General features: G+C 40.3%; 1 protein-coding gene across 2 annotated transcripts in view; it reads right to left on the bottom strand.

The window, feature by feature from the left end:
* Positions 1-228: 228 nt before the first annotated feature.
* LOC111142943 (cytochrome b reductase 1) overlaps positions 229-12,677 on the bottom strand; it is a 34,457-nt gene continuing 22,008 nt past the window's right edge. The window contains exons 3-4 of one of the 2 annotated variants that reach the window (XM_022496302.1): positions 1,924-2,078; positions 229-1,392 (exon numbers count right to left, since the gene is read on the bottom strand). In XM_022496302.1, the coding sequence (XP_022352010.1) occupies positions 1,095-1,392; positions 1,924-2,078 (453 nt within the window). In that variant the 3' untranslated portion in view covers positions 229-1,094. The remainder of the gene's footprint in view (positions 1,393-1,923; positions 2,079-12,677) is intronic. The other variant, XM_022496310.1, reaches the window with a different exon arrangement.

Here is a 12,677-nt window from a genome sequence, read left to right as displayed (position 1 = left end):
CTTAGAAGAGTGTCTGGCATGTAGTAAGTGCCACATAAGTACTTTTTAAAATAAAAACAGTAACTTGGGGGGTGCTTAACTCAGAGGGTTAAGCCTTTGCCTTCAGCTCAGGTCATGGTCTCAGGGTCCTGGGATCAAGCCCCGGCATTGGGCTCAGCAGGGAGCCTGCTTCCCTCTTTCTCTACCTGTCTCTCTGCCTACTTGTGATCTCTCTGTGTCAAATAAGTAAATAAACAAAATCTTTAGTAAAAACAAAAAACCCAGAAACTTGGGAAAAAGTGCCCTTTGAGGTGTGGAGAACAGTTTATGCTACATATGTTTTCAGGCATGGTCCCTACTAATTAGGTTTTGGAATCTGGATTAGAAAGTACACCAAACCCCAAGGAAACTTTGAGATGCAGTGGAGTTTTGGAAAAACTTCCAGGTCTGACAAGAGAAGATTTCTTTAGCTACCTTTGGCTCAGTCATCACTCCAAAATGCTCTAATACAAACCCTGGTCTCCAGGGCCAATCTGAGCTCAAATGAGTGAGGGGGATAGATAACAGGGGACAGTCACTGGGAGAAGGGAACCAGTCACTTTCCTGAATTTTTCTGCACTCTCCTCCTTATCTGTGTAGTATAAACCCTGCCCCAGATCTGATTCTAAAACATTAGGATTGGATTCCTGGAATTAACAGGAAATGACTTCATGACAAGAGGCCAGAGATGCTGCTAACTGATGACATTTACCAACTGAGAGACATATTTTTGTTTTTGGTTTTGGTTTTTTTAAGTTTTTTGTTTGTTTGTTTTGGAGAGACACATTTTGATTATCTGTTCTATGTAAGGCACTGTGCTAAATATTTTGGTCCATGATAAGAAAGAAGTAACATAACCACCATTTATATCTTCTACTATTTACACAGATCGTCTCCTTTCCAATTCAGGTAAGATCATAGGCCTCAATCCATACAAACTCTTCCAAGGAATCCTACTTTATGATTAAAATAAATATCGACTGCAGAGCTCAATCATCTTGGGGCTAAACAGGAGAAGTTAAACTGGAAGGCTGGTTTTTAAAAGTGAAGTTATTGGGCCACATCTCTACAACATTTTACATGGTGGATCTCTGGCCAACCTCATCAGCAGTGAAGTTTCTTTTCTTTGCTGAGGCTTCGTGGTTTAATTTTGAATCTGGTGTGTCCACATTGCTAAAGTTGACGGTTAAGCCTCCGGCTCCCTCTTGAGCGCCTCCGTTTGGCTGAAGCAGGACAGAATTTGGTTCTTTAGGACGTTGCCATTGTGGTCTGGTGACTATCCAAAAAATGAGCGCCCCATATACCACAATCAGGAGGCCGAGGGTATTTGTGAAAACACCTTCTGGTGGGAACTTACTGTATCCAGAACTATTCCTACAAAAAAGAGAGAGTGTGTCCAATTACAAATAGGGCGATCCAGCCACATGTCAAACAGTCTTGAATTTATCTGCTTAAAAATGCACACTGGTACCCCTTCTATAAATTCCCTTAAAGTTTGACATTAAGGAGAAATTTAAGTTATGCCAAAATAACTCAATTGAAATAGCATGAAACTGTTAAAAATGGTAAGTATGAAAATACTATAGCAACCTGGAACACCTAGAGCACTTAAAAATTGGAAAAAGCATGATATAAAAATGTATGTATACCATAATCACAATGAATTTAAAAAGATGTACATCAAAAAGATTAAAAGGGCATGCCTAACTTCAGTAGTTGTTTTGTAAGAGTGATACAGTTTTTTGGACTTTTTGGTCCTTCTTCCAAGCATTATTAATGCTATACCACATGTGTAATACATTTTAATTTTTAAAATTTTGTTACTTTAAATTATGCTTTTCCAAGGAACAAGTATTTAACATTTTATAGCTCAAATAATATAATTAGGAGAACTATGCAACTTACAGGGCAAAGAACAGTTTCTCAGTCACTCCCATAAGCACCGCGGCAATCACCGTTCCAAAGATGAGGAGCCCAGAGTAGACATGCATGGGCATGACAAATGCTCGGAGGGAAAGCGGAGCCCAAGGAAGCAGAAAGATGAAAATCCCTAGGAGAAGCTGAACATCAACAAGTACAAAGGTTATCATTTAATTCTATGTTTTAACGAATTTTAAAATTATTACTGTAAAAGCAATTATGTGCAAAAGGAAGAACCTTCCTACAGAGCCAAGGGCATAAGATGAAAGGTATATTTCCACGCTCTAGTTCCACTACTCAAAGGCAACACCTCTTACCACTTTCTCAAGTACCCTTCCAGAAAATCTGTATGTCTGTACAAGCTTGTGTGTGTATGTAAAGACAGAGAGAGATTTTTTAAAGTATAAATGGTGGGGTGGCTGGATGGCTCATTGGGTTAAAGCCTCTGCCTTTGGCTCAGGTCCCTAGTCCCAGGGTCCTGGGATCGAGCCCCGCATTGGGCTCTCTGCTCAGCAAGGAGCCTGCTTCCCTTCCTCTCTCTCCCCGCCTGCCTCTCTGCCTACTTGTGATCCCTGCCTGTCAAATAAATATATAAACTCCTAAAAAACCAAAAAATTATAAATGGCATGTTACTCTACATACTTGTTCTGCATCTTGCTTTTTTCCCTTAATAGTATATCTTGGAGATCTTTTCATGACAACTCATGTGCATCTGGTTTATTCTTTTTCATGGCTACTGTTCTAGTAATTTACTCAATTCTCTCTCTATGAATGTTCCTGTTTCTATTTTTTTCTGATCATTAACAAAGTTACAGTGAACATTCTGGTATCTTCTTGTTTGTTTTTATCTATTTGCTTATGGTTGCCAAGTAGAAGAGGAAATAAAAGATTTTCAAGTCACTAAAAGCAGATACAATAGGACACATTCAGTTCAGCCTAAAAGAGTATGTGCCAAGAAGTTGACAATTTTGTTTTATGAGGAAAAAATGAATCCTGCAGAGTCCATTTGCTTGACAATTAAAGCCCTAGTAGGATATTTTTCTGCAGAGGATAGCAAGATTCTTATGAAAATGAAGTCAGGTGACACTTCCAGTTTGTTTTGTTTTGTTGCCCAGATCAACTATTAACTATTCTCCTCTCCCCAGGAGAATGAAGATGACCACTGAGCTGCTGAATTTAAAGGGGCATTTTTTCAGGTGCCTACTTTGGACCTACCACCCAAAGAAAACAAATATGAGAAGAGGGAAGAACAGGAAGAACACAACATCACTGTTCATCTTTCCTGAGATCAAAGGACTAATGCAGGGGGCACACCAGAAGAATAAAGGCAGAAGGGGTCTGAGACCCTAAAACACATTGAGAATCAGCTTCTGGGACATGGTAATGAATGGAAGTTAAAAAATACATGGGATAGGCTGGTTGTGCCTATGTTGTTGTCCACTTAAGGCCACAAATGCCTCGCTGTATGAAAAATGGTACAGAGGGTCCCCCCCCGGCGGTTCAGAATGCTGCTAATTCTCCTTCAGTGAAGTTTAGTGATTGTGTTAGTATCAAAGGGCAAGCAACCTGATGTACAGGTTGTGCCTTCTCTATGAAAAGGGAGCTCAGATAAGTGGCCACCAAGGATTTAGTGCATCTACACTTGTGAGAGTAAAGTCACCACACCTTTTCTGTGCTTGGGAATATGTATTTTCCATATTCCTGTTCTCCTGACTCTTCATCCCTAAGACTGTATATTCTCTTCTTTCTTTCAGGCCTTACCATGTGTACCTCTTATAATCCTGTAGGGCTCAATGATCGAAGATGGTGAGGTGCCAGAAATAGGCTTACAGGACCCCAGGGGATTTAACTCCCCTTAAATGTTACTTTCACCATTAAAAAAAATATATATATATATATTTTTTTGGGGGGGGGCAAAAGAAAATTACTTTTTTTTTTAAAAGATTTTAATTATTTATTTATTTGACAGAGAGAGACACAGGGAGAGAGGGAACACAAGCGGGGAAGTCGGAGAGGGAGAAGAAGGCTTCCTGCTGAGCAGGGAGCCGATGTGGGGCTCCATCACAGGACCCTGGGATCATGACCTGAGCCAAAGGCAGAGGCTTAATGACTGAGCCACCCAGGTGCCCCAAGAAAATTGCTTTTAAGAGGAAAGGGAAAAAATTGCAGAATGCTTCACTTTGATTAAAAGTGTTCCAAATGATGCAAGTTTATAGTAACTTATAAAAACTTATAATTTAGAATAATCATTCTTTATTTCCTTTTTGCCTTACCATCTTACAAGTACTATGGTAGCTTGAAACCCAGCGGACTGAAAAAAAATCCCTCTGTCCTTTTAAGTCAGTGGTTCTTGAAGACCTGAATCAGAAATGCTTGTGCCTTTCTTTAAAAAGAGATACTTGGGACACATCCAGAGCTGCTAAATAAGAACTCCTGGGAGCTGGGCTCAGCAATCTGCATTTTACCAGAATGCCCAGGCGATTCCTAATACATGTGAAAGTCTGAAGATCACTGCTTTTGATTCACTTACATTGGTTCAGAAATATGGGTTAACTGCAGTCTGGAAAATTCCTAACAGTGAAGGCGGTGGAATCTTCCATTACCTTCAGTCTCAAACACGTATTAAGAGCCAACTATGGGCAAACAAAGTGCTCCAGGGTTTAGAAACCATCACTTGCAGAAAACTGTTCTGCACCACACTGGAGTTCTTAAGAGAGCTAAAGAAGAATAAAATCTCATTAAAAAATTATTATTTAGATATTAAAGTGAAAGTGTAGTATGACCCTAATTTCCTAAAGGAAATAAGCCAAAATATAATGGTATCTCTAGATTATGGCATTATCAATGACTTTGGTTCTTTTTTTTCTATATTTTATAAATTTTAAAGTTAATATATATTCTTTTTATAATTGGAAATAGACAATAAAAATTTACTTTTAAAGTTCCTATACCAAATACCTAGGCTTTCTCAGTTAATTATTAATTATTATCCACTCACAAATATATTTTGCTATTCCAGTTTTATCTCATGTATGAAACAAATGAGTTTTTAAAAAAAGATACATGTGAACTTTGAGAGCTAACAAGAGCTTTTATTTGCAAACATCATTAATGAAACCAGGAAATAACTGCCTAACTAGCTTCTGTATTTGGTATGATTTCCTTTTTCTTTTAACTATAGAGGTGGATTTAATGAGCAATCAAGCGATTGACAGATGGAGGTCCTCTCCGTTTCTCTATTTATGTACTCACTCATTCCTGGATTGAAAGCACATATTCTTGGGTCCCATCCCTAGAGTTTCTGATTCACCAGGTCTGGAGTGGAACTTCAGAATCTGTATTTCTAATTTCCCCGGTGATGTTAATGATGCTGTTCTAGGGACCACAACTTTGAGAAGCTCTGTCTTGGGCCATTTCCAAGTTGCATTCTTCAAATATAAAAGCCTGTTTCTTCCAGCGATTAAAAAATATAGTCAGCACCAACTAAAATATGTCCACAGTTTTTTATAAAGAGAGACGACACACAAAGTGAACACTACGTTCTCCTTATCAGTATCCCACATCTCCTTGCTGCACTGTCTGGCATCACGAGCACATGGTGATACCCCAGCACTGGCTCAGCCATCTCCAGGACTACCTCTGGTCTGCTAGGTACGACTGAAGTAAATCACACAGCGAATGACATCACTATAAATCATGGTTATGATGCTCACAGCTATGAGCACTTCAACACTGCTCAACAATCCTTCAATGGTCTGATTTCTCAGCTCGTTCTCCAAGTTCCCTCTTCCTCAAACTATTCGCTGTCCTGTGTGCCTTCTATCAGCAGATGATTTTATTACCATCTCATGGGAAAAACAGAGTCTCACTCTTCTGCCACCAAATCGAACAAACCAAAAAAGCACCCCAAGCCAACAATTCCTACTTTCTTCAATTACAATACGGTTCGCTATTCAATTTTCCAGCTGGGCTTGGCAACCTGCTTCCTGAAGACATAGCTATAGATTCACTCTAGCCTTTACAACATCTCCTCCTCTACTGGGGCCATCCTGGGAGCATTTTGACACACCGGAGCTTCTCACAATGAAAAGAAGTAAAAAAAAAAAAAAAAAAGAAGAAGAAGAAGAAGAAGAAGAAGAAGAAGAAGAAAGAAAGAAAAAGAAAAAGAAAAAAAGAAAAAACAACCAAACACCTGCTTTGACTCTCATCCTTGTCCAGTTGTGTCCAGTTGCCATCCTCTCTCGCCCCTTGCCTTCTTAGCCAAACCTCCTGAGTTGCCTATTTTTCACCTTCCACCCTTCTTCAATCCACTGAAATCTGGATTCTGTCCTCCAAGAAAATTGCTCTCCAGGGTAATCAGCGAATTCCAGGTCACTCAACCCAAAAAACAGTTTTCAGACCTTATTTTCGTTGACTTTTTAGAGCATCTGACACTCCTCAAGCCCTCTGCTTCCCCTCTAATGTTCCCTTTCTCATCCCCTACTTGTTCAAGCCTGCAAGTGACTTTCATCCCATATTTATGCTGACTTTCCAAATCTCATTAATTTCATCTTTGAACTATCTTTTGAAACTATCCACTTTGGTCACTGCTACTGCTACATTTCAGGCCACCATCCTTTCTCATTTGAAACTCTGTAAATACTTGCAAGCTAGTCTATCTACATGAAAGGAATGAAAAGGAATCTGACACAGAACTCCTACATATCTTCAAGGAAAACAAAAAGAAACCCTCATTTTTCAAATGGACAAAAGATACAAACAGGTATTTCTGAGAAGAGAAACATGAGTAATCAGCCTCCAATTCATCTACCATACTCCACTCCAGGTAGTCTGACCTCCTTGTTCCTCAAACAAAACAAACTTTTACCCACATACTGTCCCATGCCCCTATAATATGCCCTTTTCACCACCGACCTCATGACTTCAGGTTTTGGTTTGATTTCCTTTAATCCCTATACCATATGAGAGCTCTCCCAAAACACTCCACACCCACCTTATCTACCAAATAGGGAAAGACCAGTCTCCCTTGCAAGTTGCTTGAGGACAGAAAGCATGTTTCTTTGTATCCATGCTTGTCTTGTTGAACAACACATACCCTACAGCTTAGCAAGGAATCTAATACACAGTAGGTAATTTAGCTTTGTTGAATGAGTGGATGGACTCATGAACAAAATTTCATTGACACAAAATATATGTTCTCAACCATGAAGGTGCCTGGGATCTATAGCAGAAATAAAATTTAAAATGCCCTCTTCGGGTCAGAAAGGAGCCTTCCACAAGACTTAAAGTTCTAATAACAATAGTTGACTTGTGCCAATCTAGTATGCTAAGCCCTAGGCTGAGCATTTCCATGCATTATTTGGCTTTGATTATGATGTTGTGAAAGATATATCAAAAGCCTTAATTTATAGTTGAGCAAACTAGGTTCAGAAAGATTCAATAATTTGTCTTAAGGTCACCAGCGACAAATGGATGAACCTGATTCAAACTGAGGCCTCCTTGATTGCAAATCCCATGTTCATTTTTTTTTAAAGATTTTATTTATTTATTTGATAGAGAGAGAGATCACAAGCAGGCAGGCAGCGGGGGTGGGGGGGTGGGGGGGGTGGGGAAGCAGGCTCCCCGCTGAGCAAAGAGCCCGATGCAGAGCTCAATGCAGAGCTCGATCCCAGAACCCTGAGATCATGACCTTAGCTGAAGGCAGAGGCTTTAACCCACTGAGCCACCCAGGCGCCCCAGCAAATCCCAGGTTCTTAAACACTACTTGCTCTCTGGATCTGAGCGAGAAAGAAGCAAGGGGTCATATTTCCTCTTGCTAACAGAAGTCATAAAGTTGTTAAATGACCTTTCTGAGAAGCCTAGTTAGCACACAAATAAAACAACAAAAGATAAGAGTTTGAGTATTTCAGAGAGCAAAAGAACCTTGAGACATTTAAAATGTTTTTAATTCACCCAAGTTTAACATTAGAAAAATCTACTGAATTGATTATATTGATAGATTAGAGAAGACGAGCTTTTAATTGATCTCAAACAGCATGCTTCTGAACCCCCAGGCGGGCTATGAGCACATATTGCTGGGCCCACACCAGAGTTTTTGATCCAGTCATCTGGAGTGGAACCTGATTTTCTGGCTTATTTTGACCTCAGGGGAAAGGAAAATCTCACCAACAGATTATCAAAATGAAATAAAAAAATAATAGCCTTAAAGAAAAAGATTAATTTGTTTCATTAAAATTGAGAATTTCTATGTATCAGAAAATACCAATAAAAGAGAAAATATAAGCTTCAAACTGGAAGATATAGATAAGCAATACATATAAAAGAAAAGGAATCTGACACAGAACTCCTACATATCTTCAAGGAAAAGAAAAAAAAAACCTCATTTTTCAAACGTATGAAAGATACAAACAGGTATTTCTGAGAAGAGAAACATGAGTAATCAGTGAAATAAACATTAAAACCACAAGAAGGCATTATTTTATAACCACTAGTTTGGCAATCATTAAAAAGTTTGAAGAGGATACATGTTGGCAAGGAGGTACCGTATGGGAACTCTTATATGCCGATGGCAGGAACACACTGGGATCAACCAATTTGGAAAACAACTTGGTATTTCTTTTTTAGGTTGAGTATATAATTTTACTCATAAATATACACCCAGAGTGACCTTTGCCTATGAAGGCCATTGTATATGAATGTTCAATATAGCATTGTTTGGAACAAAAACCAACTGAGAGGGGCACCTGAGTGGCTCACTGGGTTAAAGCCTCTGCCTTCAGCCCAGGTCGTGATCCCAGGGTTCTGCTCTCTGCTCAGCATGGAGCCTGCTTCTCTTCCTCTCTCTCTGCCTGCCTCTTTGCTTACTTGTGATCTCTGTCTGTCAAATAAATAAATAAAATCTAAAAAAACAAAACAAAACAAAACAAAAACCCAACTGAGAGTGGCCCAAATATCTAATAACAGAAGAATGGATAAGTAAATTCATGATATATTTGTACAATGGGACACAAAAATAAAAATGAATATAGCTAGAGGAATCAATATAGCTGAATCAGCAGAATAAAAAAAAAGTTGCAATAGGATGCAAATATTACAAGACTATTTTTTAAATAGTAAAAAAGGAAAAATAAACAACATATTACTAGGGGATTCACAGTATGAGGCAAAATTATAAAGAAAAACAGGGAATGACCAAAAAAAAATTTCTGGGAATGGTTATCACTGGGGGATGGGGTAGGTAGAGAGAAATGGGATTGAGGTAGGAGTGGGTAGGGGTTCTATATTTTCTAAATTAGGTTGCATGGTGGAAGCACCAGTTAATTTTATCATGATCTTGTAACTTTATCAAGATTTGTAACTTCTAAATACGTACAATAGGGTTTTTTTAAATTGAGAACCCCAAAGAGCTTTTATTTATATGGATTATGTGTATTGACATTTACCATATTAGAAATTAAAGCTGAAACTTCTAAAAATACTTATTCATTTAACAGTGAAAATAAATTCTCTATATATTTACATAAATAACATGTCTTGTGGAAAAATAACTATATTATGTAAAACAAAAAAATAGTGAACTGAGTAGCGCGTTTGCAAATCATTTTAAGATCTGGTTCAATAATGGGTAATTGGATTCCTCTATTTGTCTCTGCATTCAGTCTTACGGGATAGCATATATAATGCAGCCTCTGGAAAAGCCCTCTGAACTCTTGTGAGAAACTGTGACAAAGACAAATACCATTTTAGTCTTATGAAAAGTACTATGAAAAGAGCAATGCAAATAACTGGAAAAGAACTTGAACAGAAAGACCACCTGAAAAATCTTGGTTCCACTCGCCCAGGGTTCCTTGGACCAGACTTTGAGAACTACTCTAAGAGGATGCCTTGGAAGCAGAGAGAAGGAATACCTCAGAGAGATGAAAAGGAAAAGAAAATATGGGTGCCTGGGTGGCTCAGTGAGTTAAGCCTCTGCCTTCGGCTCAGGTCGTGATCTCAGGGTCCTAGGATCGAGCCCCGCATCAGGCTCTCTGCTCGGCAGGGAGCTGCTTCCCCCTCTCTCTGCCTGCCTCTCTGCCTACTTGTGATCTCTGTCAAATAAATAAATAAAATCTTAAGAAAATATGTGTTAGCAAAATCTGGGAGAAGACTCTCATAAAGAAATTTCAGCTTAATTTCCTCCTCCAAAGGGTAAACAAAGGATCTCTGCTTGGCAGGGGAATCATTCCTGTGTTTGTTTCTGGGGCTGTGGAATTGGGCAGGGGGCAGGCAGCAGATTAGATGATCCAGGCTGGTCCAACCCTGGGCCCAAGTACCTCAGTCAAGAAAACATCTAACAGACAAGTAGACCCAAACACATTTTTATGGAATTTAATCTATGGACTCAGGAAAGATGGGCCCTCTCTTTTTGGGGGTAGGCTCAAGGATAGTAGGTTCCACCTATTTCCACCCCGGCAACAGGCTGAGGGGAGCAGAGGTCAGATAGGCGACAACAAAGCCCAATCAGAGTACAGTTTGGACCTCTGATAGTTTGTTATTTTTTAAAAATGCCCCAGAGGCTAGATGTCACAAGTTGAAAAGAATTCTACACTTGAAACGCTTTACAACCCATAGCAAAACTTGAGGAAGGAGGAAGACCCTTCAGCCTTTTCTGGTTGTGGCCTTTGTTCCTTGCCTCCTTCTTTCCTTTACTTACTGAAATCACCTGACACTGGCTTCACTTGGTGGATAAATCCTGACAGGGAAGCTAAGACAACCTTAAGCGCTAAGGTAAGAGGATCTGAACTTGACCATCTCTTCTGCGCTCTGTGGTAGGACTGCTTTCTGAAGTGTTCTTGGATAGGGGCAGGGAGTGCAAACCAACCTCACAAACTCGGTGAATGGTCCACACACAGTTAAACTCTGGGACTTTAGTGCAGGCTGCGGGGGCCAGGGAAGCCGGCAGAAAGACAGCAGCTGCTGCTGCTCCAAGAAACTGGGGCTTCCTGTTCTCCACCCACAAGTGGCAGCTCCAAGAACCTCCGCCTAGAACTCATCTTGGTTCAGACAGAGACACTGCTTCCCTTTTGTACTTTTGACTTCAGAAATCTGACAGAAGCAGGTCTCTGGTGAAGCGTATTTTTGTGGCTCATTAGTTTTTACAACTAAGACTATGCAGGCAGGAATCTTTGTAAATCATAGTGAGGAGGGAGCTTGAAGTGAAGAAAGCAAGCTGACAATTGGTTTCTTTTCTCGGAGAAAGGAAATGTTCTTCCATGTAATCATTTCCTGAGCACACCTGGGTGATAAGTTCTGTCACTTCCATGGAGAAGCAATGCAAATAACTTGAAAACAGCCATCATGCAACAAAGGAATAAAGCTGGAATGGAGTCCTCTTTCCCTGACAGGACACTGTTCACCTGATTCCTAAACAACCACAGGCACCAAGCACAACGTGAGCCCCTCAACAACTGTGGTGAGGGGCACCCATTTGCTTGTTTAGTTTTAGAAACTACGTAAGGGTGCGCCTGGGTGGCTCAGTTGGTTAGGTATCTGCCTTGGGCTCAGGTCATGATCCCAGGGTCCTGGGATCGAGCTCTGACTCTGGCTCACTGAGCAGAAGCAGGGCGTCTGCTTCTCTCTCTCCCTCTGCCCCTCCCCCAGCTTGTGCTCTCTCCCTCTCTCTCAAATAAATAAATAAAATCTTAAAAAAAAAACCAAAAAACTGGGGCGCCTGGGTGGCTCAGTGGGTTAAGCCTCTGCCTTCGGCTCAGGTCATGATCTCAGGGTCCTGGGATCGAGTCCTGCATTGGGCTCTCTGCTTGGCAGGGAGCCTGCTTCCTCCTCTCTTCCTCTCTGCCTGTTTGGTCTCTCTCTGTCAAATAAATAAATAAAATCTTTAAAAAAAAAAACAAACTATGTATATATGATTTTTTTTTTTAAAGATTTTGTTTATTTATTTGTCAGAGAGAGAGAGAGAGAGAGCAAGCACAGGCAGACAGAGTGGCAGGCAGAGGCAGAGGGAGAAGCAGGCTCCCTGCCGAGCAAGGAGCCCGATGCGGGACTTGATCCCAGGACGCTGGGATCATGACCTGAGCCGAAGGCAGCTGCTTAACCAACTGAGCCACCCAGGCGTCCCTGTATATATGATTTTTATGTAACATATGACTTACTTATATTTAAAACAAAAGAGCCACATGTTCAAACAAGTCAAACAAGACATATTTAAAAATACCCCCCCAACTAATCCTACCCACTCCCACAATGTAGTAGTGTGGTATATTCTCCCACACCTTTCTTTACACATCAACATATATTGTTTTTTTTTCTTTCTCTCTTTCCTTTATTTTTATTTTTATTTTTTTTTAAAGATTTTATTTATTTATTTGAGAGAGAGAGACATCGAGCAAGCATGAGCAGTGGGGAGGGGCAGAGGGAGAGGGAGAGGGAGAAGCAAGCTTCAAGCAGAGCAGGGAGCCTGACATGGGGTTTGAACCCAGGACCTAGGACAATGACCCGAACCAAAGGCAGATGCTTAACTGACTGAGCCACCCAGGTGCCCCTCCTTTTTTTTAAAAAAAATGACATTTTACTATACATTTTACTCTTCAGTATTTTTTTTTTTAAAGATTTTACTTAGTCATTTGTCAGAGAGAAAGAGAGCACAAGCAGGGGGAGCAGCAGGCAGAGGGAGAAGCAGACTCCTCACTGAGCAGGAAGCCCAATGCAGGACTCGATCCCAAGATCCTGGGATCATGACTTGA

This window comes from Enhydra lutris, unplaced genomic scaffold (genome assembly GCF_002288905.1).
Source record: "Enhydra lutris kenyoni isolate GAN:26980312 unplaced genomic scaffold, ASM228890v2 scaffoldscaffold1, whole genome shotgun sequence".
Classification (NCBI taxonomy): Eukaryota; Metazoa; Chordata; class Mammalia; order Carnivora; family Mustelidae; genus Enhydra; species Enhydra lutris.
The sequence above is the reverse complement of the archived record's forward strand: the minus strand, read 5'-3'. Positions and strand labels throughout refer to the sequence as shown.